At 39.5% G+C, this 23,795-nt stretch overlaps 1 protein-coding gene across 4 annotated transcripts; it reads left to right on the forward strand.

Annotated features, from left to right (window-relative positions):
* Positions 1-5,902: 5,902 nt before the first annotated feature.
* On the forward strand, positions 5,903-23,575 carry ammecr1l.S (AMMECR1 like S homeolog). Of its 4 annotated transcripts, none has more exons than XM_018264185.2 (7): positions 5,903-6,057; positions 10,986-11,327; positions 12,433-12,543; positions 12,972-13,086; positions 15,307-15,397; positions 17,330-17,426; positions 21,580-23,575. In XM_018264185.2, the coding sequence occupies exons 2-7, from the start codon at positions 10,999-11,001 to the stop codon at positions 21,689-21,691; spliced, it is 855 nt and encodes a 284-aa protein (XP_018119674.1). In that variant the 5' UTR covers positions 5,903-6,057; positions 10,986-10,998; the 3' UTR covers positions 21,692-23,575.
* The last annotated feature ends 220 nt before the right edge of the window (positions 23,576-23,795 follow it).

The following is a 23,795-nucleotide window of genomic DNA, read 5'->3' on the forward strand; positions in this document are numbered from 1 at the left end:
AAGGAACAGGAAACGAGAAAATCAATTCATACTTAACGATATTTGCTTTTCCTGGACTGTAACATGGCAGTGGGCACAGCTTCCCACCCTGTTTGGGGGAGACTCCAGTAGGTAAAAGATGGCGGCCAGGGGCAGAAGTACGTTTTGTTTTTTTATATAGAGGAAAACCTGTCCAATCACGTGGCAGGGGGGGATTAAACCATAGTGTGTTACAGTCCAGGAAAAGAAAATCTCGGTAAGAATGAATTGATTTTCTCATTTCTTTTGACAGGACTCAGAGCAGCATTACTTTTTTAGGATTTACTGGTGTATTTATATAAAGCTTATTTAATTTTAGCTTTTCCTTCTCCTTTAACGTGGCCATACACAGAGAGATCCGCTCATGTGGCATAAATGGTGAAATATGGATTGATTAAATAACCCATCTCGTCAATAGGTAGTCTATAGTGGGTCCAAAACAAATACACATATTCATGGCGAACTTCCTCCCTTGGGTTGTACAACGAGCTTAATATTAAGTTTAACATGTATAACAGGCTTTACCCTCTTGCATCATTTATTCGCTATGGATATCCACAATGAGCAAATGTGTACATGCTTTACCTTACACCATGTATCCGTCCTACCAACAGTAGCCTTTTTGTACATGGCCTTGTGGCTCACTATTAAATTCAGAACAGTAGGGTGTAGTAATCACTGTGTTAGGGCTTTTTACCTGTACCAAATGCAGCTAAAGCCTATTTGATCGTGTTTTCTGGTACAGGGTTTGTGTATGAGGTGGCATGTAGAACTTTTGTTGTGCAGTAAAGGTGTGCCATCATAAAGTACCTTTTGTGTTCTCTGATGACTTTAACATCTGTCCTCGGATATAACATACTATGAATGGACCAGTAGTGCATTACAACTCCTTAGCAATTTGTTGGAAAATGGCTTTTTTTAATTTTTTTTCAAGCCAGAAATATTTAAAAAAAGCAGTATAATCCCTACAATAGGCATGAGCAGCTTTGCAGGATTTATTGCAATTAGTTGCATGAAAGTAGCAGCTGCCTAGACCTCCAGCAACTTCTACTGTCCTCGACTGCTTGCTGGAAATACAGAAGACATATCGAAGCAATGAAGGAAATGCCAGTGTTAATGAGCCCTGAAGACTAGACTACAGCCGTAACCATTCAATCCGTTGAACAGACTATGCACTAGTCTCACTGCCTACAGTTATCCTCCGATATCCCCAAATCCTTCTCAAATAAGGTCCCCAACACACTACTATTTAAAGTATAACTCAGACAGCATTGCCACTGCAGAGTGTACCCAGAACCCCAAACCAAAGCACTGTCTTCCTTCAAATAGAAGAGGGGGATGGTGGTCAGCACAGCTTTTCCAAATGATCTGCATCCAATTCCTTAATAGTTGCTCTGTGCTGCAAATGATCCAAGTATAGAAGGAAGAGGAACTCCAGCAGTATTATTCCAGGCAGTGGTAATCACAACATGTTTGGGGTTCAATACCCTTTATCAAGTGACTTGATAAAAGGTATTGAACCCCAAATATGTTGTGATTACCACTGCCTGGAATAAAAATTTGTTTGCAGTAATACTGCTGGAGTTTCTCTTCCTTCTCCTGTACTTGGATCACTGTCTTCCTTCACACTGAATCATTCCAGTGATCTTTTCTGTTTTTACACTAGTGGCAGAGTTAATATACAGTTGTGTTCAGAATAATACAAGTGTGTTTAATAAACTAAATAAAGCTCAAAATCCTTATAAAAGCTTCTATTTGCATACACTCAAATGCATTGGGAACACTGCACTTTCTATTCCAAATCAAACAAAAAATGTGTGATTCCTTTACAGAAAAGGAAGAAAAGATAATATTAGGCTGTTAGGCATTCTTCTTTACAAACTCAAACATTTACTGTATTAAAGGGAACCCGTCACCCAAAAAAATGATTCCAAATCCTATATTATCACATTAGTCAAGCAAAATTAACTTTAATTACACTATATAAATTATTTGAATCTTCTTTCCTTCCGGCTCGGAACTCATAATTATAGCAAGCAAGCAGGAGCCATTTTGTGGACACTGTTATTAAGGCCTTGCATCATTTTAGAATCTTGTTTGTGCACCAGAATGCCATTCCCATGCCGAGTTACACAATTAAATGGTAAAGTGAGAGGTTGAATGTGGGGGTTGCAGTGACATCTAGTAAGTACACCAAATCCAGGATTCGGTCCGGGATTTGGCCTTTTTCAGCAGGCCGAATCCTTCTGCCCGGGTAAACCGAATCCTAATTTGCATATGCTAATCAGGGGCGGGGAGGGAAATCTTGTGACTTTTTGTCACAAAACGAAGTACAAAATGTTTTCCCCTTCCCACCCCTAATTTGCATATGCAAATTTGGTATTCGGCCAAATCTTTCGAGAAGGATTTGGGGGTTAGGCCGAATCCAAAGTAGTGGATTCAGTGCATCCCTAATGCAACGTAAAAGTAATTGCCTGTCCTGGCCCTATGCCTAAGGCATAGAGGAGGGGCAAGCAATATTTGATTGACAGCTGACATTTTTAAATGAGTTTATGAATGCTTTAATAAAAATTATTTCATGTATAATTTGAAAAGGACTTTTATTATACTTTTATTATACAGCTTTATTATATAGCTTTTTATGTCTAGGTGACAGGTCCCCTTTGAATGAAAAATGTCTCAAGATTTGCTTTCCTTTGAATCACTGTACTTATATATAGTTTTATAATTGCTGTTTCTGAGAACTGCTGCACATCTGTGTTACATGGAGTCCACCAACTTCTAGCACCTGTTACATTCCACAATTCTTCTGCATTTCTTGGTTTTGCCTCAGAAACTGCATTTTTGATCACAATCACAAGTTTTCTATTGAAATTAAGATCTGCGGATTGGACTGGCCACTCCATAACGTCAATCTTGTTGGTCTGGAACCAATATGCTGCATGTTTACTGGTGTGTTTGGGGTCGTCGCCTTGTTGAAACCCCCATTTCAAGGGCATGAGGCAACATGAACTCCAAGTATTTTGATGTAGTGAAACTGATCCATGATCCCTGGTATGTGATAAATAGGCCCAACACCATAGTATGAGAAACATTCCCATATCATGATACTTGTGCCACCATGTTTCATTGTCTTCACTCTGTACTGTGACTTGAATTCAGGGGGTTGTCTGACAAACTGCCTGGGGCCCCTAGACCCAAAAAAATCTTGCTTTCATCAGTCCACAAAATGTTGCACCATATCTCTTTGGCTACTTGTAAGCTCTTCAGCACATGCCTTTTCAACAGTGGGACTTTGTGGAGGCTTTTTGCCTATAGCTTGGCTTTACATAGGCCTCTTCTAATTGTAATAGTTTCACAGGTAACTTTAGACCTTCATGGAGCTGACGACTGGCTGAGTCTTTGCCATTTTGGCTTTTCTTCTATCCATTCGAAAGGTAGTTTTATGTTTTCTTTCAGGTTTTGGTTGCCATTTTAAAGCATTTGAGATCATTTTAACTGAGCAGCCTATCATTTTCTGCACTTCTTTATATGTTTCAAAGTACGCTGTTCTTCTGAACAATGAATGGAACGACCCATTTTACTCTGATTTTCAGAGTGAAATTCACTTTAACCAGCATGCACAACAATTGGTGCCTTCCTTCCATAAAGGGGTTGTTCATCTTTGTTTTAACTTTTAGTATGATGTAGAGATCGATTTTCTGAGACAATTTGCAATTTTGACTGGATTTTTGACAAGAGTGATTGGATGTCTAACATAATAGCCAGAACACTACTTACTGCTTTGTAGCTCTCTAACGCTGAGTAAGTCAGCGACTTGAAGGGGGGCCACATGGGACATAACTATTGAGTGAGTTTGCAATTGATCCTCCGCATTCAGCTCAGATTCAAAAGCAACAGTTATAACCTATGTGCCCTCCCCCTCAAGTCACCAGGGTAGCCAGTCAGTGGAAACCAAGAGAGCTGAAAAGCAGGAAGTAGTGCTCTGGCTATTATGTTAGACATCCAGTCACTCCAGCCTTTACACAATACATATTTGGCTAACTAACTATATTAGAACTATTTTTTATTTTGCACAGCCTATCTATTTAACCAATTTTTATTTTTATATTGAACAAATCCTATAATAACCACTGAAAACTTTTAGAAAGTTAATAATTAATCTACATATAAGCATATTATTCCATCTCAAGATCGAGGAACTGTGGGAAAAAGATTGGCTAAAAAAGGCATTCACTTCTCCTTGGTTTTAAAAAATGTTTTTTCAATCCAATAAAAATCTGTTCCCATTTTCATAAAAATTTCATGTATGACTACAAACGTATAAAGAATATTCGTCTGCATTAGATATACTTAAAGGAAGGTTGGGAACACCTCACTGTTATATTCCTTACCCAGCAGGACGTGGAGGAGCAGATGTGTTCCGTAAGGCGCTGTCGTGGTGCCTTTTTTTTAGTACCAGCCAGGATCTAGTTTAAACTTATACCATGTTTATCCCTTCTAGTTCCACAATCCTGCTCTTCGTGTCATCACAGCAGGGGACCTTTTTACCCATAGAGTGGATTCACCGTACCAGAGGCCTCCCCTTTAGACTAGAAGAAAAGAACTTTCATTTGAAGCAACGTAGGGGGTTCTTCACAGTCAGGACAGAGAGGGGTGTGTGTATGGATGCTGGGTTTTCATTTGGAGGGATTGAATTTGATGGACTTTGTCTTTTATCAACCCAATTTAACTATGTAACACCCCCCTTGCAAAATTTGACAGCCCTACTGATGACATCACTAAGCACTGTTTATATATAGTGAATAAAGTACCCCCTCTTGTAAAATATGAGGATAGTAGAAGTCACCTCAGAGTTCCATGACCTGTATAAAATGGCCTCGTGTTTTTATATGGTCATGAAACTCCTCTGTGACTTCTAATATTTTACAATAGGGGGTATTTTATTCACTCTATAATTTACAAGATATTCATGGCTTGTGTGTATTATATAGTGAATAATACTTTATTTATACTTTATCTATTATAATACACAAGCAAACCTCCCAACATTTTGGAAGTAAAAAGAGGGACAAAAATTTTTTTTCTGCATGTAGCGCAGCAATTTTTTGACCACACCCCTTTCTGTGGCAACACCCCCTAATTACCATGTTTGTTTTACAAAATTTGGCAGGTTATGAAAGTTTGAAAATATTTCTCCTTATCTAAACTGTGTTTTTGTGTCTCAAAATTAGGGGGTATTTTATTCACTCTATAATTTACAAGATATTCATGGCTTGTGTGTATTATATAGTGAATACTACTTTATTTATACTTTATCTATTATAATACACATGTTTCAGTGAGTCATGTGACAGAAATGACATCAGAACTCACCGTTTATAACTGATGACATCAGAACTCACCGTTTATAAGTATATCGTTTATAAGATATTCATGGCTGTTGTGTATTATAAGGATATCAGTAGAGGATGTGCGCTATGTTACTGTGTGGGCTGATTCGCCCAACCTTAGGGACCCTCCTGCTGCATCTTCCACCACCCAGCATTCCCCAGTATGCCACAGTTGCCATTTAAAAACAGCTGACAGGCAGTTATGTAGAATTAACAGCAATTGATGCTCAAATACCCCATTCTCTTACAGGCGGCCTGCTTCTCTCAGCGCTACCCTAAAACTAGACCGCTGCCTACCACGACGTTGATCCATCAAAAGAAGGGACCATTCGGGTGTACAAAAAGCGCTGCTCTCATATCCAATTTATTCATCCAGCATCCGTGACGAAAAAGCCTGCAATTTTTCCTCAGCCCCTAACCTTACCAGCCTCAGCCCCGCCCCTCTACTCATCAATTCCCGATTCTTCGCTTTTTGTGAACCAACAGCTGTCAAAGCCAAACAGGGCCAGTGCGGCCCCTTGGAAGCAGCAGCCAATAGGATCAGACGCGCGGCTGCACGCAAGCATTGTCACGTGGCTGGAGGACGATCCAAAGAAGGGAAGTAGGAAGGTGCACTTTATTACAGAGGCACACCGGCAGGCAGCAGGTCAGAGGAAGGAGGATTTTTGTCAGGGGGTGGAACGTGAGTTAACGGTCTGTGTGGGAGAGTGACGTTTTTTTGGGATTTGATGAGGGAGAGCCTGTTCTCCAATATATAAGCTGCTCTGTGTGTTTGTTCGTCAGTATTCATGCTTCCCAGTGCTCCCCCACCACTCTGTCTGGTACTTTCTGTATATTTATGCTTCCTGTACTGTATCCCTGTGTCAGCACGTAGAGAAACCCTGCAGGGTGTCGGGCCAGTTCTAGCCATAGTCTCTCACATGTCATTCCTCCAGCAATACCTAAAGCTCCTGCTCTGCTGCTGTGTCATAGCCACATAGTAAGTCAGGTTGAAAAAAGGACACACGTCCATCAAGTTCAACCTTTTAAATCTTTATATCTGGGGTCCCCAACCGACTGGCCGCGGCCCAGAACCAGGGCGAAGACTTTCTTGAACTGGGCTGCTGAGCCTAGCGACCAACTAAAGGACGGGTAACAGTAATTTGTTTCTTTTTAACGAAAAAAAAAAACAACAACACAGTTTAAACTTTTAATTCGCAAAGCTTTTATTAAGAAATTACTTACCCATTCTCTGCATGCGCTCCTCTTCTGGTACGGCGACCGGGCGACGATCCATCGTGCGGAGGAGAAATCGAGCGCAGATGGATCATCGCCCTGTTGCCATTTCAGAAGAGGAGCAACTGCGTTGCTCTTTTTTATTGGTTAAAAAGAAACTATTTTTTTTTTTTTAAATTACTGTTACTGGTCCTTTAATGAGGCTCGTCAAATTAGACAATGGCTTGCTGATTTGTACACGGGCGCACCAGAATTGACACTGACCATTCCCGACCAACACCTGTCTCTGGGCCAAAAAAGGTTGGGGACCACTGCTATATACATCCTGCCTAACTGCTAGTCGATCCAGAGGAAGGCAAAAAAAAAAATAAACATTTGAAGCCTCTACAATTTGCAAAAAATTCTTTCCTTACTCCAAGGGGCACATTTATCAAAGAGTGAAGTTAAGAGATCGCTACAGTCCTCTAGAGTGAAATTCCGCCACTCTCCATTTATTTCTATGGGATTTTGAAAGGCATATTTGTCAAAGGATGAACTTTCACTTTCACCCATTGATAAAAACTCCCATAGTAATGAATAGAGAGGCGGTATTTCACTCTAGAGGACTGGGTGATCTCTAACGTCACTCTTTGATAAATATACCCCCTTGATGGCACTCGGACCAGTCCCTGGATCAACTTGTACTATGAGCTATCTTCCATAACCCTGTATTCCCTCACTTGCTAAATAGCCATACAACCCCTTCTCAAATCTATCAGCCTGTACCTCTGATTCAGGAAGAGAATTCCACATCTTTACATCCTGTACACAAATATATTTATATTTACACCACTCACACATACAATGTAATAGAATTGTTTTGCCTTCAATAAGGATTAATTATATCTTAGTTTGGATCAAGTACAAGCTACTGTTTTATTATTACAGAGAAAAGGAAATAATTTTAAAAATTGTGAATTATTTCATTTAAAGGAGGTCTTTGAAGTCCATGGGAGATGGTCTTCCCATAATGTGGAGCTTTCTGGATAACAGGTTATTGGATAACAGATCCCATACTTTATATCCTCCACACACACACATCTGAATATACACACACGTGTGTGTGTGTGTGTGTGATATATATATATATATATATATATATATATATATATATATATATATATATATATATATATATATATATATATATATATATATATATATATATATATATAATCCAAAAAGAACCAGCAAAACAGAAAATAATATACCACTGGGACCTTTTTCAAGGCAACCACACCTTAAACATAATGTGATATAACCACAAGCAATTAAGGAATGACCTCACATTCAAAGCATTCAAGTGATTGGTGCAGAACATGAAAGTGATTAGTGCACATCATTTAAATATAGTAATTTTTATTTTTTTTTATAGTAATTTTTATTAGTATATGGTAAATTAGTAAGCACTCGTCACCTTAATAATGTTAAAGGAGTTTAACTCTATTCAAATGATGTGCACTGATCACTTTCATGTTCTGCACCAATCACTTGAATGCTTTGAATGTGATGTAATTCCTTAATTGTTTGTGGTTCATTGGCTATATATATCACATTATGTTTAGGGCGTGGTTGCCTTGAGAAAGGTCCCAGTGGGGACCAAAATAATAAGTTGGCTAAAACATGCTTCACCTAAATATATATTTTTTTGTTTGCTGGTTCTTTTTGGAAATATATGCAAGTCTTAACCATGCAACTGGGTGAGGTTGGGAATAGGTGTGCCACCCATTTCACTGCTATATAGTGAAGTCCATTTACATGCAGTATGTACATCAATTTTTTCTGTGCTATGTCTGTCCAGAACAATGCTTGACCCTTTCTGCATCTATCCCTCCGGAAGCTTCTGCATGACTTCTATGGTGTGGTTTCCCAGCAGTAAGCATAACTCCTGGGCACTTCCCTGCAGCAGTGTGTATGTACTCAAAAGAAAATTCTCACTCCTGCATTATGTGTGTCCAGTAATATGTATTCCTTCAATAATATCTCGATGGCTCTCTGAGTGCATGTTCCCCCTGTATCTCAGGGCCACTATTGTGGGGTACACTGGGTACTGTTGTCAGGGGCCCAGTGAAATGTTGGTCCCAGGTGGGCGTAAACAGACAGTTTTTTTGTTTTACTATGTGAGACTTCTTTAACATGATTTGTGCAATTTGGGAAATTTGTTTAATCCCCGAATTATGGTCTTCTACAAGAGTCTACCTTGACATGGTGGCAGGTTTAATAATCTTGTGGCATGGGTGCATGGTCTTAAACTGCCAGTTTGCTTGTACAGGGCCCCAACAACCCAGCGGTAGCCCAGTGCTTTACATCTGCATTATGTCTGACTACCAGTCTTCCACGGTCTCTGGATAATAGAGCCCATGCCTGCAACATATATTTTATCCTCTATTTATCTTCTGTGCTGCCAGTAGCTGTTACTTCTGGTGTCCCCTTTTTGATTGTCATGAATTTGTTCCAGAGATATCTTTGCAGCTGAGCCCCATTTTCTCTGTGAGTTTGACACCCATTTGACTCCTCTTGTACAGTTCTCCAACAGGGGGTAATCTACTTCTGTGGAGAATGGCTTAATGTAGCCTAGATTGCTTGGTTAGAGGCAGAAAGGTGAAGTCAAAGATGTGAATGATGCATAATCTCCATAAACCTTTGTGGAATAGGTTGGCACTATATTAATAAAGAATTATTATATTAATTGTAAATTATTATAATTAATATATTAATTGTAAATAAAGGCAGGAGATTTTACAGCTGTGCTCTGAAAGTAGGGATGATGCATATCTAGAATGTTGTTTGGGTCTGAATGTACAAATTTGGATTTGTACAAATCCCTTGCCCTTGACAGAACAAACTCCAACCCATGAATTTAAATCATTGGAAAACTGAAGGTTATGAAAATATTTGTACTTTTGTTCAAATGTGAAAAGCAAATTAGGCTTCCTATTCAGTTCAGTATTCACCCAAGTCTTTTGTTTAAAGGCATATATTGCACTGACTTTATAGCAGACTTTCAATGCTTACAATTAAAACTGCCCCAGACCATGACCGCCATCAGGGGGGCACAGGGGGTACAAGTGTTCCGGGCCCGTGCCTAAAGGCCTTGGCAGTTCCGAAAACGTGCCGCCTCTTTAAAAGTCCAGAAAAGCCCCTGAACTGAACTGCCGAAGTCATGAAAAGAGCCGATCTGCCGAAGTCACGAAACCACGGAAAGACCCAAAGTCACGGAAAGAGCCAAACTTGAAGTCCCAAAGCCACAAGTTCAGTTCTACTGAACACCAATGTATCATTTTAATACCATACAGTCCCCTGCCACCAATGTTTTTTTGTTTTTTTTTTAATATTTCCTGGGGCCCCAATTTTTATAAAACTTTTATGGGGGGTCCCTGGAGCCAATATATATATTTTTTTTTTATTTTATTTTTTTACTTCTAGGGGGCCCTGACCATCAATAGCTTTTTATAACTTGTGTTTGGTTTACCGTTTTTAGCGCTGATGTCTGTGTGGTCTTTTAACTGTGGTGTGGGCGGGGCCCAGGGGGCCCTAAACATTTTGTTGTACGGGGTCCCATGATTTCTAATGGTGGCCCTGCCCCTGACCAACAATTAGAGCATAATTTAAGCTTATTCAGACTTGTTGGGACAGGTCTGCACTGCATCAACTCTATAGAACCCACCCAACAGGTTTTTAAACCTGCCCAAGGGATGTCTGCCTGATTTCTGGTCACATATCTATTGGAAAGGCCATTGGGAAGGGCCCAGATAAGCCGCCAAATTGGGCTAAAGGGGCCAAATCGGCATCTTTAATGTGTGTATGGCCAGTTTAAGTTACTAATTAATAGCTGCACTCTTGTCATGAATTTGAGTCCAGTGATGGAACTAGCCTTTTTAAACTCTGCATATACTCGCAATTCTCAATACTAAGCTCATTTTAATTCAATGAGGTCCATATTTATCCATATTTAGTGAGCCTTTTATTAAAACGTGTTGATCCATAGAGAAGTCTGTGAAAATATAGTTATAGTGCCATAAAATCGCTTGCGGTGCCTTCTGTGATCCAGTGATCTGCAATACTGCGGCCCGGCTTTAATTAGCTTGTGCGATAAATGTTTTCCATGGCACTATATACAAAGCCTTTGTAAAATCTAGACAATAGCTTGTTCAAAACTGTTTGTTAACTGATCTGCTCTTGGTAATATGCAAGTGCAATTATGGTATTTGATCTAATCCTGACTAATTCAACAATCCTCCACACAAGTACACCATAACCTTGACAAATTATCCCAAACATGTTGACTCAGAAGTCTTCCTTTTATGCTGTCTTTTTCAGGGTGCCTCTCATCATGGGGAAGAGGCGCTGCATATCAGCAACCGAGAACAAGCCATCCTTGGGATGCTGTGGAGTAAAGAAACCCAAACTGTGCCCTCCTTCTGGCAGCATTCAGCCTTCTGTCACAAATAACTGCCAGCCTCCTGTCACAAATAACTGCCAGCCTTCTGAAGACAAGACAGTGGGTCCAGGTGCCCTCACCCCACTCTCCCGGCCCAATGGGACCGCAAGAGAGCAGTCAGTTGTGACCGCTGAAATGGGCTGCTACTGCTTTGATGTCCTCTACTGTCACCTACATGGTCTCCCACAGCCACGCCTACCACGTTTCACCAACGACCCTTAGTGAGTATCGGATGTACAGCCCAGATCTATCATGGGCAATAAGAGATTAGGGAATAATTGGTTTTACATATTTACCCTCTTGCCTTTCATTTAGAAATTCTGCAATACCTATAATTGTGTCTGCTCAGCCCAAAATAGACTGGCTAGCAGGATACACAATCATACTAACAGATCTGCAGAAATCGTATGCATGCTCCGAAATGAGTTATTCATAGCCTATACATCATCAGACAGCTGTAACGTCTAGCATTTCCCACGGTGCAAGTATCTGGGAACTGTCATGGCTCAGAGACAATGATGGCCAGTTCTATGGCCTCTGGCTGCTTAGGACTGTCATTTATTTTAGCTCATTATATATGCTCATCTTTTTATCCTACTCTTTAACCGCCCGTCCTGTAGTTATCCATGTTATAAATTCTGTTTTGAATTTTAGATGACAATATATAATGAGCTAAAATAAATGACAGTCCTAAGCAGCCATGGACCTGGCCATCATTGTTTCTGAGCCGAGCCATGACTGTTCTGAGCAAAAAATTACACCATACAGTAGAGTCCTGCAGCGGGTCAGGTACCCTCGGCTTACCCCCTAAAAAAGCGGGTACCATGCGGGATGAGGGTAGGATTTTCTGCTGCGGGCATAGTTGCGGGTCTCATCTAAATTTCTTATCTTATGTTATATTGTCTATATTTTACTCCTTTTAAATTTTTACAAAATGTTTTTCTGTTCCTGCCCACTTTTGATGATGTTCGCAGCAACAGCACTTCCTGTTTAAAGGAGAATTCAACAGTTTTTTTTAATAAAAAAAAAGCATACATACAAAAAATATGCATGTTTTTGTAGATGTAATGAACTATAGAAAGCTGCAGCAAGACACACTATCTCCTATATACTGATATTTTCTTTAGTATTTATACAGCCCTTATCAAATAAAGCAACTCTTGTCAATTTAATTTGGCCCTTGTGTTTTTCACATTTCATATGCCTGCCTTAGTATGCAATCTACTTATTAAAACATCTTTACTGCATGCTGACACTTTAAAGGAGAATTCAACCTGTAATAAAAATAAACCCTCCCCCCTAATTATTTTAATTTCCCCATTCTAGTCCCTTGTTTGTTACGTGGAAGGCTGGACGTGAAAAACGTCTTCGAGGCTGTATTGGGACCTTCTCTGCCATGAATCTTCACTCAGGACTCAGGGATTACACGCTAACCAGGTACTGAGAGCTCTACATATGTTTGCTCACAACTCTACTACTAATGGCATATCTATGCAGTAATAGTATCTGAGCCCTCTTTCTTTCTCCTGATAACCTCCATGACTACTTTGTGGTCAAAATGGTAAACATGCCAGCAGGTGGCATGTTTCTAACAAAATTCATTCATAGAAACCGTACATACATCCCTTTATATCTTGGAATTACATGTAGTACTGGCAGATTGTCTTCTATTTACATACACATGTGGGATTGATATCCATGCACAGATGGTAGATACCAGTAAAGATAAATATTTTGTCTCAAAACTGCCTGAAAGGGACAGTATATGCTTTTTTTTTTTTAACATTAGATCAACAAACAGGGCTTGTTCTAAACATACTTTAGGCCTATTGTTTTAATGAAGGTTTGTATCTATTATGCTGCAGTGCTCTTAAGGACAGCCGTTTCCCACCACTTACTCGTGAGGAACTGCCTAAACTGTCCTGCTCTGTGTCTCTACTCACCAACTTTGAGGATGTGGGGGACTTTCTCGACTGGGAGGTGAGCATTTTCAAGGAGTATAGACATTGGCAAGCAGTTGTAGCCAAGGTGCCCCATAGAAGAAATGGTGCACCCAATGGGCATTTTTGCCAGTTTAATCCCTATTGTTCGTGCCCATTGATCCAGAAGTTGCTTAGTATTATGTGACCATGTGATCATTCATTGAGCCAAATACCAGTTCAGTATTATTCATAGGGCAAATGTTCCTTGTTTAATTTCTGATGGGAATAGAATAGAAAATGTGCTATGTTTCATCCAGTGTTTAGTGGTGTTTAGCTGCCTCATGTGGCACTTTATCATGTACACCAAAAAGCCATTATTTTCATTTGGATATTTATTAAAGTGGGCCTGTCACCCAGACACCAAAATCTGCATAATACAAGTCCTTTTCAAATTAAACACGGATTCCAATTTTTATTTTTTATTAAAGCATTCATAGTTGTTGTAAGCTCATTTAAAAAATCTCCACTGTCAATCAAATATTGTCTGCCCCTCCTCTATGCCTTAGGCATAGAGGCGGAGCAGACAACTACTTTCACTTTCCATTCAGTACTTCCTAGATGTCACTGCTCTCCACACATTCCCACAGTTCTCTTCACCGTTTAATTGTGTAGCCAGGGCATGGGGATGGACATCAAGTCCCCCATTCTGGTGCACAAACAAGATTCTGAGATGATGCGAGGCTTGCCTTAATAACAGTGTCCACAAAATGGCTCCTGCCTGCTTGCTAGAATTATGAGTTCCCAGACTGAAGGAAACAAAATAGGATTTTGAATAATTTTTTTTGGGTGACGGGTCAACTTTACTTTAATTTAAGGTTACATAAGAAATAGTAATAGTTGTTTGTTAATTATAACAATATACATTTTCTCATAAATTAATAATTAAATCATAATTTCCATGGAACCCGAATGCTATCAATGCTTTTATTGTATTATCAGCCCGATTGCTCATGAGGGCAAGCCCACATGCTGAAGATCTGTCTAAAATATGGATACTTAACTTTTGCCAAACAAATTTTCCCTCTAGCCATATGAACGCTCAGAGGTGTATATCCGTGTCAGCTGGGAAAGCTTGTTTGTGGATCCTGGTATAAAAATAATGAGTTAATCAGTGCTCCACGTGGTCCTTGATGCACACAAGTTTTGTTTTTGTACAAGTTAATTTGAATGCAGCTTGTGCTTCTGTTCCTCTCACGTGTGGAATGTTTTTTCAAGTATTTTGGGCATAATTTAGTACATTAAAGGAGAAGGAAAGCCAAACAACTAAACTACCTTAACTTTGTTCTCCATCAGGCCCCCTCCTGAAACACAGCAGTAAAAACACTGAAATCAGTGCTGAATTTGTGCACAAGCGTTTGTAAGTTTTCCCCCTTATATGAGTTTGCCGCCGCCGTTTTCAAATTGTCACGTCAGTTCCGCCTTGCGCTCCGTCGTGAATGCGCATGTGCCTCCTTCGTGACCCACATTGTGACAACATAATTTACATGTATTGAGTACACTGGGTTAGACAAAAAAATACAGGACGTAGTTTGAAGTCAAAATAACATGTCTTTTGCTTTATGCCTTTATGTACAGACCTCAGTCAGACAGACCCGATCCTTTGCTGCCTTTTGTAAAGCTCCCCTCCTCAGCTCCTGCGCTCGCTCACTGACAGACTGTAAATTAAAACCGGAGCGAGCGCAGGAGCTTCAAAGCTTCCCCTAGTTTCCTGGCAGAGGGGAAACTGCATCGGCTATTGGAGCTCTGATTAATGAGGCGGGGGCAGAGAGGTCAGCGATGACGAGCGTCTGTGTCACGTGACCGCATCGTCATCACTGCACAAGGAAGAGAAAACACTCATGCGCATGCGCAGGGCATGGATGGAAGCTAATGCGCATGCGTGTGCCCTAATTCTATGGATTTCTTACAGAGACAAAGGTAATCTTTTTCATACATGTCTATACTTTTACAAAAATTGATTGAAGCAAAAAGATTTTGTGAAAAAGTAATGAGGGAATGCTTGCTGGTAAATATATCTACTATACATTGCCAACGCTTAGAGCTTAAGTTTTTTTTTGGCTTTCCTTCTCCTTTAAGTAAATCGAATCAAGGATAGTACACTATATGACTATCATTATAGCGATTTTGGCTTAGCCTGTTATAAATGGTAAAATACATTTTTGGGAACCCAGACACATTCTCTTCTTATGGAGAGGTTACTTTTTAACTGCTCTTCTAGGTTGGAGTGCATGGCATCCGGATTGAGTTCCTAAATGAGAAGGGAATAAAACGCACAGCCACCTACCTGCCTGAAGTAGCAAAGGAACAAGGTATGTCGGTGGTTTTATTACATTAGTTGGTGGTTTATTGCAATAAGGTTTGTAACATTTAATAGCAAGATATGGGAATTATCCATTCATAATAAAAAGAAATGTAGAATCTTTTAATATACTTTGATGTAGCATAATAGCTGTTGTGGAGCTACTGTACCTGTTTATGTGATGACAGTCATGTCAAAGACTCTAATGAATGAGTACTTTTAGTAAGATGCAGACATTGATATTCTGAGACATAATTCAGTTGGTTTTTATGTTCTATTTTAGTGGGTTTTGAATTATTTAGCCTTTTGTTCAGCAGCTTTCCAGTTCTCAAATAGCTATCTGGTTGCTATAACACAGTTTAGCCTTGCAGCATGCAGTGGTTTGAATAAGAGACTTTGTAGATATTGTAGGTGCCAGAACAATAGTGTTTTGGCTGCTGGGGGGCAATGAACCACCTTTTGAAAGCTAGAAAGAGGCAGAAAAGGGCACGTAATTGAAATATTATAGATAAAAATGAAGACTAGCTGTAATGATAAGAATAGAGGACCCCTTAAAGTAGACCTGTCACCCAGACATAAATAACTATATAATAAGTCATTTTCAAATTAAACATTAAATACAATTTTTTCATACCTGGTGTTAACTTGTTTAAAAATCTTAGCTGTCCGTCATATATCGCCTGCCCCTCCTCTATGCCTTAGACAAGGCAGCAATTACTTTCACTCAGGCCCAGACTGGCAATCTGTGGGTTCTGGCAAATGCCAGAGGGGCTTCCATAACATGTCATAGAAAGCCACTATTTGTTGGGATGCTGATTGGGCCTCTCTGTATTTGCAATACCATGGCCTATTTTGACTCCCAATCCAGACCTGCTTTCACTTTCCATTCAGCACTTCCTAAATGTCGCTGCACTTCCCACATTCCCCCTACCTGCTCATCATCTAATTGTGTAGCCAGTGCGTGGGCATGGACATCAGGTCCCCCGTGCTGGTGCTCAAACAAGATTTTGAGATGATGCAAGGCTTTCCTTAATAACAGTGTCCAAAAAATGGCTACTGTCTGCTTGCTATAATTATGAATTCCCAGAAAGAAGGAAACAAGATTTAAATAATGTATATAGTATAAGTGACTTTTGTTTAACTTGACTAACATCATGGAATAGGATTTGGATTTATTTCTTAGGGTGACAGGTCCCCTTTAAAGGAACAGTTCAGTGTAAATATAAAAACTGGGTAAATAGATAGACTGTGCAAATAAAAAATGTAATGTATAAAGGCTGAAGTGACTGGATGTCTAGCATGATAGCCAGAACACTACTTCCTGCTTTTCAGCTCTCTAACTCTGAGTTAGTCAGTGACTTTAAGAGGGGGGGGGCACATGGGACATAACTGCTCAAAAAATTTGCAATTGATCCTTTGCATTCAGCTCACATTCAAAAGTAACAGTTATGACCCATGTGCCCCCCCCCTCAAGTTACTGCCTGGTAACCAATCAGTGGAAACCAAGAGCGCTGAAAAGCAGGAAGTAGTGTTCTGACTATTATGTCAGACATCCAGTCACGTATGTGTATAGAAAATGGATCCGCACACACTCTGATTAATGCAGTAATTTATTTAGCCACTCCAGCCTTTATACATTAAATTTTTGCCTAACTAACTATATTAGAAACATTTTTTTTATTTTGCACAGTCTTATCTATTTACCCAGTTTTTTAATTTTTACACTGAACATTTACTTTAAGATAAATTGGAATTTATAGTAATACATTTATACTGTGGTGTTGCTTATAATATACATATGTAACTGTTATTTTATCTCCATTCTTGTAAACAATGAAGACTTTTACTTGACCCCTGTGAATGGCGCTCAGATGCCGACAATCTTTGACCCATGTATTGTTTTTGAGCAAACGTACTAAAGGAATAACCTGCCTCATTTCAGACTGGGATCAGATCCAGACTATAGACTCTCTGCTCAGGAAAGGTGGCTTCAAGGCACCCATCACCAATGAGTTTAGGAAAACAATCAAACTCACAAGGTGAGAATTCTTTGTTGCTCCCCCCCACTCAATACTGTTTAGAAAGCGATTTCACTTCTTTTATTTATTATATTGGAAAGGAACTGGGAAAACCCACACATAGTTGGTAAGGCATTGGCAAACCAGAGATTCATTGCACTTGCTGCTTTCATCTATATTGCGAACTTACCTTCTTTCACCAAGCACGCTTTTTTTTCTCTCTTTTGGAGCCAAGGCCCAGATACACATTCTTGCATGGACTATTAGGCAAGCGTCATACCATACAGATCTCAGCCTGCAGAGAAACTCAGGATAAGAAACCACTCCCCCCACTGCTCCTCTGCTGCTGCACTGCCTTCTCTTGGAAACATTACCTCTGCTTCAGGCAGATGCGGTGGATCTAAGTGGAGAATATCAAATCTTGCATCTCGACGCCAAAATCTGCTGCATCTTCCTGCACTCAAGTATGGTGTGGCCCTAGCCTTAATGTGTAGTTCCATGCTTATTAGATACTTTTGCAGGTTAAAACAATCTTAAAGGAACAGTAACATCAAAAAAATAAGTGTTTTAAAGTAATAAAAATATAATTCAGTGTTGCCCTGCACTGGTAAAACTGCTGTGTTTGCTTCAGAGACACTGCTGTTGTTGTAATAAATAAGCTGCTGTGTAGCAATGGGGGCAGCTATTCAAAGGAGGCTCAGGTTACACAGCAGTTAGCAGATAAACTTTCTAGAACATAATTGTGTTATCTGTTATCCACTATTTATCCTGTGCCATATAGCCTTTTTTCAATTGCTGCCATTGCTACACAACAGCTTGTTTATGTGCATTTTAGTAGTGTTTCTGAAGCAAACCGTTTTACCAGTGCAGGGCAACAGTACATGATATTTTCAATACTTTAAAATTCTTATATTTTTTGTTGCTTTCCTTTAACACCCACTGTAGAAACCATCTGACATGCTTTCAGTTACTAACTTGCATTTGCCAGTTCAAAGCTCATTTCTGTTATAATTGTGTGTTCATCCCTTGCCAGCAAACCCAAGAAAACTCCCCTCCAAATTATGTTAAAGAGTTTGTTAACCTTTAAATTAACTTTTAGTATGAGAGGGATATTCTGAGACAATTTGCAATTGGTTTTCATTTTTTATTATTTGTGGTGTTTGAGTTATTTAGCTTTTTATTCAGCAGCTCTCCCGTTTACAGTTTGTCTGGTTGCTAGGGTACAAACTACCCTAGCAACCATGGACTGATTTATGTAAGACATAGGAATATGAATAGGAGAGGGTCTGAATAAAAAGTGGCAATAACAATAAATGTGTAGCCTTACATAGCAATTGTTTTTTAGAAGGGGTCAGTGACTCCCATTTGAAGTTTGGAAAGGGTCAGAAGAAGAAGGCAAATAATTCAAAAACTATAACAAATAAAAAATAAAGACCGATTGAAAAATTGATTAGAATTAGTAATCCTATAACATACTTAAAGTTAAAGGTGAACCACCCCTTCAAAATGCTCATAGCTATCAGTATTGGATCATATCCATACGTCATAAAGTCCTTTTTTTTGAGAGGTCCTTATTGTTGCTAAAGCATAATGTAGCTAGGGCCTCATAAGCAACGTTTGAAATGTAATAAAGCCACTTGAATTCTTAAGAAAAACTGGTATTATTTTGCAGTCTGTAAGTGGTTGGCCCAATATTTGTCAGACTGTGGTGTGTTTAAAGGTCAAAACTTAAGAGACATAGGGGCAGATTTATAAAAATGGCAAATTAGAGTTTACTACAGTAGCGTTTATTATTCATTCCTATGGGATTTTCAGAAGCGTATTTAGCAAATGACTAATTCTGATATTCACCCATTGATAAATACACTTCTAAAAATCCCATAGGAATGATTAGAAAGTAGTGCAGTTAAAGGAATTGTTCATTGTGAAAATAGGGTAAATAGGCTGTGCAAAATTAAAATGTTTCTAATATAGTTATGCAAAAATGTAATGTAAAAAGGCTGGGGTGACTGGATGTCTAACATATCAGTCAGAACACTACTTCCTGCTTTTCAGCTCTCTTGGTTTACACTGACTGGTTACCAGGCAGTAACCAATCGGAGACTTGAAGGGGGCCACATGGTTCATATCTGTTGCTTTTGAATCTGAGCTGAAGGCTGAGGATCAATTGCAAACTCACTGAACAGATATGTCCCATGTGGCCCCCCCTTCAAGTCGCTGACTTACTCAACGTTAAAGAGAGATACAAAGCAGGAAGTAGTGTTCTGGCTATTATATTAGACATCCAGTCACTTCAGCCTTTATACATTACATTTTTGCACAACTAACTATATTAGAAACATTTTTTATTTTGCACAGCCTATCTATTTACCCAGTTTTTATTTTCACACTGAACTGTTCCTTTAAAAGCTGCATGCTCGCTCTAATCAATGGATGGTCACATGACCATGCCTAGTGTCATTGCTCACTGTTTCTGCTTCTCCTACTTTTCAATTGGAACGCTTGTCTCCGGTATTCTAGGAGAGTGGGAGTCCTTTATCAACACTGGCCAATTTTGCCCATGGGCAGTTACCCATAGCAACCAATCAGTGATTACCTTTTTAAAGCCAGCTGCAAGTAGAACAATGAATGCAACAATTTTATTGGTTGTCATGGGAAACTGCCCATGAGCAAATTTGCCCAGTGTTGATAAATGACCCCCACAAAGTTCTCAGTAACTCCCTGCTGTATTTGCAGCATATGATTTGTGAAAAATGAATTCTGCTGAAAAAGGCCGAATACGGAACCGAATCCTGTATTCGGTATATCTCTAATACTGATGTCTACTTGGAGAATATGATATTTGTATGAATTATTCCTTATCAGTACCCAGTACATGGTTGCTATGGTTCAATATTTGTGGTGATCCAATTCTGATTGCTGTAAACATTTTAATAGCACACAGAGGGGATATGTCATTGAATCCATTAATAAGGACATTCCAGGTTCTGAATGTTTTATGAAAAATTAATGGATTTTAAACCGAAACACTAAAAACACTACTCTTCAAAATATTAATGTAGATTTAAAGGGGGGCACAGGACACAAAATATGTTGATCACTCACCAGGTGGAACCGGTGCACCAGCCCCCAGACCCTCAGCTTAAAGGACATATAAAGCCTACATTTTCCTACCATGTTTATAAGTCGGGCATATCCTCCCCCCCCAATCCACATCATTTGTACTGCATATACCCCCTCCATTTGCCAGCTCCATAACATTTTTCTTAAAACAAATAACAGTTTTCACCCTGCAGCCATTCTCCCTCTGACATCTCATCAGTAACATTGACATCTGCAAACAGGACATGTATGCTGTAAAGTCCATGTGATGCAGAATGCAGGTTACACAGGCACAACATACCTTCATAAAAAGTTCTGCTGGGGTTGAGCACTGTAATGGTTAAGGTGGTTAGGAGAGGAAAAAAATAGGATCAAACAGCTAGAGTTTCTATGGGAACCAGCAATGCTATCTCTTTATTGGCTGTTAGACTGGAGGGTGTGTTTAGTGATCTAAGCTGAGAAGAACTGAGCATGCTCATAAGTCAACAGCCAAAGAGAATTCCTGAGGGAGGGGGCTGAGGAAGAGAAGGAATCTTAAGTGATTGAAGGGAAGCTGCAGCCTTACTGTTAACCTTTTAACAACCAGAGTGGCAGGTATCTAAAGATTTAAAGGAGGCTGTTAACTGATTAAATTTTTGTGGAGGGGGTTTACATGTCCTTTAAGGAGCAGAAAAAAGAGCAAAGTACAAATAGAGGGGTATTGGCTAATGGAGATACTGTTCCTTTTTTAATGAATCTGCAATAAATATTACATTTTAACTTTATTTTTGCCGGCCCTTGTGGAGATTCTCCTGAGTGCCTGATACCCTTCTTTTTGTATTGCTAATGTAGATATTTTTTTTTGCCAACCTCAACCTGTTAGTTTCTAATGCTGACAGACTACTGTAGGACATGGCAGCCCCCATGTGGTATCAGATGGCTAATGTAAAAGCATTGGGAAAATACTTTTATGGCAAAATTATAAATCATGTTATGATAGATATAAAAGGTTTCATTTCTTGTGTCCGTATCTCTTAAAGTAAGAAGGTGTGCCCATTAGCATTTTTTTTTTTTTTTTTTTTTTTTAACACAGGTATCGCAGTGAGAAGGTGACAATCAGCTACACAGAATATATGGTTTCCTACAAGCCAGTACAGCAGAACGGCACAGTGCATGCACCTCCTCTGTATACACATTACTCCTGACACTGCGCTGCCTCCATCTCAATCTTGTGACCTCCTGACATCTGACTCCTCGCCTGCTCCCTCCTCTTGGTCCAGTTATCTGTACTACTGCACTATATTATAAGCTTCACTGGAGGGTGGGGAGCAGCCCCCAGAGACTCACAGACACACACAGCCTTACCTCACCCCACGCTCTCCATGGAACTTTTAGTAGAAGGGAGAGCAAAAGGGGTGTCATGAACTCCTCAAACCCCTACAGTAAAAGAGGTTAGCTACCCTGAAAAAGCGCTTTTAGGTTTTTACATTCCTACTGTTATAATTTTTTTTATATACTTATATATAATTTTTTTAACCTCAAGAAAAGAGAATTAGCTCTCCTTTAAGTCTTGAGTTGGCTTTGATATGGGCTAAAGCAACAGCAGGATCAGCAAGATGCCTGTAGTCCTGTGCTGTAACTGTATAAGATGGCAGTTGCAAAGACAGACGTTTATTAAACTTAAATAGTACATATAGGTTTGCCCCTCCGTTAAATATACTATAGGAAGTGGTTCTGAAGTTAAGTGAAGACAACTAGGCTCTTCTTCTGCTAAGTTCCTAATTTATTATTTTGGTCTCTTCCACACATCTTTTATGGGGGGGGGGAGTTCAGTAAGCTCTGATGGAATGGAATGGACAGCAGTGTCTAGCTGAACTCTGCATATGAAATTATTATATACCCTGTTGCATAAATGATTGCTTCTGTTCCTTGCTTGCCCACTATTTAGAAACCATTACTCGCAGATCCAATGTTTACAGTGTTGTTAGTTTTCTTTTCTACCTCTCCACTCAATGTGATTAATGGGGAGCATATAAGCCTAGTTCAAGCTGTGTATAAAGGTAATATTCCTTAAATACAGTACTGACAGGGGCACTGCCACCAGCAAGGTGCAAGCCCCTTCCTTTGAGATAAGGTAACTGCCCCCCATCTTACTCTATAAGATAACAATCATCTCCCATTATATACACCACAGTTTACTACATAGTATGACACGGTGTAGCTATGTTTGGTGAGACAGCAGGATCCGCCAGGTGCCCATAATACTGTGCTGTAACTGTATAAGATGACAGTTACACAGATACAGTAGTTCATTAAATGGAAATAGTTCATGTAGGGTTGCCACTCGGTTGAATATACTATAGGAAAGGTGTTCTTCCTCTGCTAGGTCCCTAAGGTTATATTTGTCTCATCCACATATCTTTTATTCAAGGGGGGATTTAGTAAGCTCTGATGGGGTACAACTTAGTGCGGGAATAGAATGGACATCATATGCACAGTGGAAGAACTTTAAAGTGTGTAGCCAGACTCTACATATACAGTCAGTATATACCCTGTTGCATAAACTATTGCTTCAGTTCCTTACCTGAGCACTATTCAGAAACCACTATTCACAGCTCTAGTGTTTACAGTTATTGGTTTTCTTTTTTACCTCTCCACTCTGTAATGGATGGGGAGCATTAATGCCTACTCCCAGCTGTTTGCAAAGGTACCATTACTTAAATACAGTACTGACAGTTAGGCCACGGACATCAGGAAGATGCAACACCCCACATCTCCCATTACATACATCACAATTTACTACAGAGTATGACATGATTATGCATGTAAATATGTTTGGAGAGACAACTATATGTGGCAGAGAACAGGGAAAATAGAGAGGTTTTTGCACATTACATGTCAGGTTTCCTGGTGCCAGCTCTCCTTTTATTCTTTGTCTGTCAGATAGCATATTACATGAGGAAGTGCCATCGGAGAGAGAGAAAGGGTAAAAATACCCCTTGCTTAAACCTTCGCTTCCTCTGGGAAAATCAAAAAGATTGTTTTCCCTTCCATGCTGCTGAGAATAAACTGAACTGACTAATGAGGAATCAAGATTATTTTATTGAAATGTAAAATGAAGACGTTTGTAACAGATGTCTTGTTCCAGGGACCAGCATTTACTTAAAGCTACACGTTTTCAACAGTCCAAACATGCAACTTGCAAAAAAACTTGTTACCTTTGTTTGTATGAAGATGTGGCCTTTTCTTCTGGAGGATGACCTTGGTCCCAGTATGTCTGGCATAAAGCCTACCCAGCATTTCACAGTA

The sequence above is a fragment of the Xenopus laevis genome, chromosome 5S (genome assembly GCF_017654675.1).
Source record: "Xenopus laevis strain J_2021 chromosome 5S, Xenopus_laevis_v10.1, whole genome shotgun sequence".
In the NCBI taxonomy this organism is placed as follows: Eukaryota; Metazoa; Chordata; class Amphibia; order Anura; family Pipidae; genus Xenopus; species Xenopus laevis.